Genomic DNA, 8114 nt, shown 5'->3' on the forward strand with positions numbered 1-8114 from the left:
TCTGTATCACAAACAGTACTGTATTTGCAAATCTGGTATGTCATAAATGTATAGATGTAGCAGTACTGACTATCTGTATGTCATGTATGTCATATATGTCTATATGAATTGAAAATGGGGGACCCTGATGGAAACAAGACAAACGTCTTTCTCAGGTCTGCATCCCCTTAACAATTGTATGTATTGAGCCGTACTGTATTGTACCCATTCTGCAATCTGTTAAATAAAGTTTTCATTCATTCATTCATTCCAGGTTGTATAATAGTATATACGTCCAAATCATGTTGTTTATCGAGTTATTGGCAACGGATCGCTATGTATTGTGTCGAGATCGAGTCCCGGGACCTATAGAGAGTGCCCGGAAGTAATATGGACGATCAGCACTTCAACCACATAACTTCCTGTTTGGCGCTTCTGCCGATCGGCCACCTGATGGCGCTCTTTAACCGCTAGAGGTTTGAGAGGAGCTCAGAACTGTGTGTGAAGGCTGCGGATGGAAAATATGATTCCGATCACAGATTTTTGAAATATTGATATTAAAGACGAGTTACGGCGTCCTCTGCAACTTGAGCATGGCGGGGAAGGACGCCTAAACACGTTTTCGGCACTTAAAGTGTTAAAAACTAAAGAAAAGTTGGATGTGTTAGTTGAAAGACAGTTGGATGTGTTAGTTGGTTGGATGTCTTAGTTGCAAGACAGTTGGATGTGTTAGTTGGTTGGATGTCTTAGTTGAAAGACAGTTGGATGTGTTAGTTGGTTGGATGTCTTAGTTGAAAGACAGTTGGATGTGTTAGTTGGTTGGATGTCTTAGTTGAAAGACAGTTGGATGTGTTAGTTGGTTGGATGTCTTAGTTGAAAGACAGTTGGATGCGTTAGTTGGTTGGATGTCTTAGTTGAAAGACAGTTGGATGTGTTAGTTGGTTGGATGCACTTCCGAGCTGCTTCCACATGGAGGCAATTTCTCTTTTTTGTTGTTGTGGGAACTACTTTTTGTGGCGGATGTTTTTTTCAATAAATCTTCGATTAATGTGTGTTTATTGTATAGCAATAAGGTTGGATGAATGTGGCAGTTGTATAAAAGCATTACACCACTTGCAGTCGTGATTTGTGAAAAATAAACCATGCCTAGGGGGGTCTAACGACCACCACTAGGCATGGTTTATTTTTCACAAACCACTCATGCGCGTGATGTAATTAGAGTTGTTCCGATACCGATACCAGTATCGGAAATGCCGCAGATACTGCCTAAAATGCTGGTATCGGTATCGGCGAGTACCCTCTAATGTTGCGCTCCGATACCATATGACGTAATTTATCAACAACACTGCGGACGTTGGGCTCTGTAGATATACCCTACTCGCTGAGTGAGCATTATAAAACAAACGTGTGCTTAATCGACCGTGAATTAAAGTGTCAATTGCCATTTGTCATTTTAACAGCAGAGCAGATACTTTCTTAAAATGCCATCGTCCCGACAGAGCGCTGTTGACAGGGAGCTCTGATGAGTTCGCTTGGTGGCTGGTGTTATTAGCATTGAACAGCTAACCGAAAGCTAGCTTTGACGTTACCTTGGCTAAAGTTGGGGCTATTCATAATCCAACAATAATGGCTGCAGACCTGCAAGCAAAGTACAGCAAGTTGGCAAAGGAGTATTCCAAGTTAAATCACAATGTCACCAGTAACGTTACAGTCTTCTATGGTCTTTCCATATACCGGTAGCTCCTGCTAGCTAACCTAGCTCACGGTAACGTCGTCATTGCACAATTGCACGTCGCGTACACAATTAATGACATGTTGCGGACAGCCATATCGGCGACAATGTTTAGCTTTTAGTGCCAAATGATAAGAGTCTGAGGCGGAGTCTCAAAAGAGAATGTTGAATATTTATTGTGCAAAAATCACAACAGTTCCTCTGCTACTTCAACGGAGCCTTGTAGACTGAGTAGGGTATATCTGCAGAGCCACTGGGTAGCGAGTGCAAAGCGAGTGGATCATTGGAGTAGGGTATATCTGCAGTGCTGCAGCCCCATACTCATTGATTAATGATACTAATACAAATCTATACAATCACCTGTTGAATAAATACCATTACTTTCTAGTTATTACTAAAAAACAGTATATATAAAACAGTATCTGTAAAAAAAATATATATAATTTATATACGTTTTTTTTTTTTTTTTTTTTTTTTTATGTGCATGCATTGGTATCGGATAAGTATCGGTATCGGCCGATACCCAAAGCTTAGGTATCGGAATCGGATCGGAAAGGAAAAAATGGTATCGGAACATCTCTAGATGTAATGCTTAAACAATTAATCAAATTCATATTGATATCACAATATGAAAGAACGCAATAACCATATATTGCAAAGACTGCAGCAATATGGTCACTTTTAAAGTGAGATTGAGAAGAGACAGACCTGCTTCACCATATCAAACCCAGAAACACATATAAGTCAATACAAGGAGACTGGTCGTCAGTCACCAGGAAACCCAGAGGGAGATGGCAGGTAAATGTATTCCTTCAATACACGACTGAAAGTGTATTAAGCTACATCTAAAAAGGAAAAGTACATTATAAACTATAAAAAGTCAAGATCTTAAACATTATATTACAACAATCTCAATGTCTGTATAAGTAATAGCAATATGATATTTTGTCCAAATCACTCAGCTGTGTGTGTGTGTGTGTGTGTCTGTGCGTGCAGTGTAGTGTTTTTTCTCTGACCGGAGATATAAATACTGTGGTCTATATCCACTGCCTCTGGACAGATAACCCTAGTTTGAAAAACAACAAACTTTGACTTTGAACTGATTGGCTATGCTTAGAGATAAACAGCTCCACCCCACACCTGGAGAGGTCTGTGTATGATTACACTAACACCTGACAGTAGCAAAGCCTACTCCTCTGTCCGTCAGCCAAAACCACTCACAAAACATGGCCTCTTGAGTGTCCATGTCCACTTGTGGATGAAATTAACAAGCTCATAGTTCACAGATTAACACATCTCCATGATCCCACCCCCCCCACTGGTTGGGGAACAAGCGCTGGCAGTTGACAAGCAGCGCTCCAAACTAAAAAGGCTTTGAAGCCGCGTTGGCACTGATCCGCCGGCAAATGACCCGGAAACTCAGCACTGAGCCGCTCAGTCAGAGGCGGGCAGCGAGTCGCGAGTGATTCGATTAACATCCGCGTTGACCTTCACTCGTTTCGGAGCTCACAATGCCATAAACTAATCAAATCGCCCTGGACAGTGAGTGCCTACAGTCCACAGTATCACACCAACAACCTGCACACCCCTCCCTCTCTCCCTCTCTCTCCCGTCCCCGCAACACACCCTATCAGAGGAGAGGTGCTGTGTCAGCACAATCTGCTCCTTCATGCTCACGCTGGGTGACCCAACGGCAATAGCCAAGCCACAGAGCCAGCTCCTGTATGGGCCACGTTCTTCTGTAGACTCGACTTAAAAAAAAAAAAAAAAAGGCTCGATTCACAAGTCTGAATGAATCCCTCTTGAAGATTTTTTTTTACTTTTAGGTAATTCACTTCAAAAGGCTTGCAGCCTGGTGTGTTCAAGTGGGCTATAAATACAGGAGGAAAAGGGACCGTAATACTGAATTGATAAAGCAATCGGACTACGTGATAAAACGTCTAAAGTAGTCAGACTGCATGATACAACTTCTAACTATGTGGGTTGTCTGTAGACGGGTGGTTTTGGAGGGATCGCTCAGCTTTTCAGAGGCCGTTTGTTGGCAGCTTCACACAATGCCTAGAAATGTCTCTAGCGCCGACCCGTTATCAGTCGTTATCACATGAACTTATCACCACCACCCGCCACGTCAACACAAAGACAAAATAAAATCTACAGACAAAGCTGTAAACGGTCCGATTCCACAGGCATAAAGAAGACACCATAGATAGGGCCATCATAATGACGAATGACTGAGGGGCTGACTCAATTAGATCCCGGAGGCATTTCACTTAAGCTCCTCTGGCACCTAAGTGCAGAGAACCCCGGTGACCGCGGCCCTAGGATCCTAATGAATAGTTGCTGTAGTAGAATACCAGAGAGGAACTTCTAGTGTGTCTGGTGAAAGAGAGACGACCAGCGTGTGGCAGTCTCGGTCATGCATGGACTGATGGTGAGGTCACACCAGGTCCTCTGGTCCCAACATTCCTCAGGTTCAGACCAAGTTCAACCTCTCCCACTTGGCACTTGCGACCACACTTGCGCCGCAGTCTGTGTGCGGTCTGAGGAGTCGACCTGGCAGCCTCCCAACTGTTAACATTGCATCAACATGTTGTTTGTAACGTGTCCTATAGATAAAGTTACTGTGTAGAGGGATGTGGCAGACAAAACAGCCTCCAATTAATGAATGTGGTCTGGTCGCCCCAGTCTGTTGTGCACTGGGGAGCCAGTGATTTAGTACTGGAATATCAAATGACTGCTTCTCAGTTCCACTGCCTGCCATTATGAAGCTCTACAGATTCAAGGGGAAGTGTATGAGCGAGGGGGGGGATGCTGCGAGGAAATAGCAGCAGCACAGTATTCTAATTTCTTAGCCTGTGTGTTGCAATGCCTTCAATCATAATCCAGAAGCATTCATGCATTTCTGCCGAAGAGAGCATCGTTTAGAGAGCCTATGTGTTCCGTGGTGAGAGATACCCATTTCATTGGGACATGAAACATAGCAGGGAGAGATTATTTCATTTAATCTGATAGGGTGTGTAACACTGAGCAGCAGCAGATGATGAATAATCAGTTCTGTCTGAATGACAGTCCTCGCCATGGTCTTTGATTAGATTCATTAGTCTACCGTGGAGCAGAGAAAGGAAACAAGGTGAATTACCATCACAGTGACCCTGTCTAACCCTTCGTGGGGCGAACCTGTCTGTAGTCCGTCTCTAGATCCTGTTCCACTTGAAACGGAGTTGAGGAAACCAGAGTGTTGGTGAGTTTTAGTGGACATGGGGGAATATGTCATTTTCCTCTACTCACACACAGATGCACTAAACGAGCACACCGAGAATGGGATGTTGTCAGTGAAATAACATTTGGACATTTAAATACAAAGCCTGTTCAATATGCTAGGTTGGCCTAATACCCAGTCTATTAATCGCCCAATGCCTAATCAAGCCATGCATCCCTCTGCTAGACCAAATAGCAAGAGATAAAAAAACAAAAAACACATTGTACTTCTATTCAAGAGGAAATAGATTCAGAGGAGGCGTCTCAGGACAGCCTGTTATAAAGCAATCTGCAAGGAGACACCGGCCACACTTTGCACCACCTGTCTATTTGCACCAAGTCACAAGAGTAATCATTAACTTTACTGATAGGCCAACACAGAACGCAAATAAAAGAGCCAACTTAACAGTCATGCTCTTTTTAGGTCAGAGTATGTCCTGTTTTCAGAGAGAGACTCAGACTCAAGACATGTGGATGGGCTGTGCTGTGCATTTATGCAAAACTATGAACTGAGGTGAAAGAATAAAAAAGGGGGGAATCCATTCAACTCCTGTTGCACGAATGCATGAACTGAAGTTATGATGACGGGTGTGACGTGTGTGCACTAGTGCTGGGCAGTGGAATATCGACTCACTTGATAAAGCACCGGGCTCCCTCGAAAGTATATCCTTCCTCCCAGCCAGTCGGTAGGTCTATGAACGGAAGAGAAAACAATGACAGATCAACAAAGAGCGGTAGAAGAAACAAACCCGATGGGACTTGCGTGTCAAATTAAACTAACGCGATGCCAGCTGTCAAAGTGCACGTCGCGGTGCAGAAGAGACCACAGCTCTGCAGACTGCAGTGCCACTTGGTTACCGAGCAGCCATGCTCACCGTGGTGCGACGGTAGTAGATTCAAATGTGTTGCTCTGTCTGCAGTGAGCGAGCCATACATACACACACACACACACACACACACACACACACACACACACAACAGAGATGATCTGTAAACACAAACCGAAATATCTACAGAATAGCTCGCACGGGTGAGGCAGATCAAGCTGATTCGGTGGATATAATGCTACTAGATCGCCTATATTTACCTGTCAGATCAGTGATGATCACACCGAGGAGGGCGAGTTGGTTGATAGCTCTAGCTATTGCTTCGCCTGGTTGATCAACTATATCAACAACTATATTTTTTTCAAGATAACTTAATTGCAATATTCGTTTATTACACACACGAGTGGTTGTTGGTTAAAAAAGAAAAAGAGAGGAAAGGGCTGTGCTTGTTGTTAGGAAAATGATCACTTCTACCTGGCTGTGTGTTATTCTCCCTTACTATTTTGTTAACTTAAGTATTTCGTTTGAAAACAGTAGTTTGAATGAATGAATGAATTAATTAATGATTGAAAACTTTATTAAACAGATTGCAGAATGGGTACAGGTACAGTACAGTACGGCTCAATACACACAATTGTTAAGGGGCTGCAGACCAGAGAAATACTTTAGTCTTGTTTACATCAGGTCCCCCATTTTCAATTCATAGATTTCTATAATGTGTAGTAGCCGTAGGTCAAAACAGGAAGGCAACGCCAACGTTTACCACGACAATATAGCCTACAGTAAACTTGACTGCGATCTAAGGTGCCACCTTACCTGGAGTGTTCCGGTGCCCGGTGATCACCGCCTCGCCGCTGACGGGGTGCAGCCAGGTAGTGCTCTTCGCTTCTTCGCTGTTGGTGAGAAATAAGAAAATTGCGTTACACCGACGAGTGTGTTCGAATGATCAGAAACATATAACAACCGTCTAAACCCATCCTCTATTGTATATTTACTTGACGAAGAAGATGCGTCCATCCCGAGTAACCCCATAACTCCAAGAAGAAGGGAGACAAGAAATCCACTCGGGGTGTAGACCCGCCGCCATGTCTGGCAGTGTACTGTATGTACGGCGATAGCGCGTCTCCGCTCTCACGGCGCGCACACGGAAACCTTGGCAACGGCGGATGGCGGAGAGGTGGCGAAACTACCCCTGTGGGAGTCAAGTACAGTACTAATAGTTTATTATTTGATTGATGGAGTAGTTTATAGGTTAATCGAGTAATTTTTTTTTCTGTTTGTGGTGGGGAATTGCATTCAGTATTGTATGCCATACATGTCTATCTGTATGTCGTGTATGTCATAATATGTTATGATGAATTGAAAATGGGGGACCCTGATGTAAACAAGACGAAAGTATTTCTCTGGTCTACATCCCCTTAACAATTGTGTGTATTGAGCTGTACTGTACTGTACCCATTCTGCAATCTGTTAATAAAGTTTTCAATCAATTCAATCAATCAGACTATAACTGCTATAAATGGAATGCATCATATTTTATTCAAATGATCTATAGGTGCATTTTTTGTAGAAAGAAATGCAAATAGCCTCTACCTACTACAATGTCTTGGCCTCATTGTGTTTGTGAACAGTGTTTGTTTAAATCATGTTAGGATGAACTTAAGCCTACTGTTGTTGTTACTGTCTTGTTGTGACAGTTGTCGAGGTATTGTCTACAAACCAGAAAATAGTTGGCAATAGGTAAAGTGTGTGTGTGTACATATGTAAAGTATACACCCACACACTTCCATGACTACCTTTAGAGTTGTAGTCTCCGCCTCGTGTCATTGTGCAGTGAAACTGTAGTGTCAGCCTTTCACACCATACAAAGCCAAGTCACCCAACACCTGTGCCTCGCCTGTTTTTTTGGCATTGTGTTGCATTGTGTACTGCTGGACACATGGTAGGGCTAGAGAGGGAGCTGGTGGTGGTGGTGGGAGGCCAAAGCCCAGAGGACCTATTTGCCTATACACCAACTGCCAGCCCCCCCCCCCCCCCCCCCCCACCCCTCCCGGAGAATAACTCCAGAGAAGAAACAATCAGTATATCGAACCACCAATGTCCTGCCTCTTCAAAATGCTAAACAAACACTGAGCCCATTGTATCCTGGCTTATACCTGGAGGCGGAATGGCAGAGCAGTCAGTTATCTCTCTAATGACACAAGAGCTGTTGGTTTCTTTTAAGAGCCCGGTGCATGGGCAAGAATGACAACATTCAACCTACTACTGCAGTTGAGCTTTTTGCATCTTAATTTGCCAAGTATTGACTGGGAAGAGAG

General features: G+C 43.6%; 1 protein-coding gene across 1 annotated transcript in view; it reads right to left on the bottom strand.

Moving 5' to 3' along the window:
- plekha5 (pleckstrin homology domain containing, family A member 5) overlaps positions 1 to 6884 on the bottom strand; it is a 202454-nt gene extending 195570 nt beyond the window's left edge. Inside the window, 3 exon segments of the mRNA XM_084335472.1 lie at positions 5604 to 5661; positions 6613 to 6689; positions 6792 to 6884. Of these exon segments, the coding sequence (XP_084191598.1) occupies positions 5604 to 5661; positions 6613 to 6689; positions 6792 to 6883 (227 nt within the window). The 5' untranslated portion in view covers position 6884.
- Between the last annotated feature and the right edge of the window lie 1230 nt (positions 6885 to 8114).

This window comes from Notolepis coatsorum, assembly GCF_963971535.1.
Source record: "Notolepis coatsorum genome assembly, chromosome: 18".
Lineage (NCBI taxonomy): Eukaryota > Metazoa > Chordata > Actinopteri > Aulopiformes > Paralepididae > Notolepis > Notolepis coatsorum.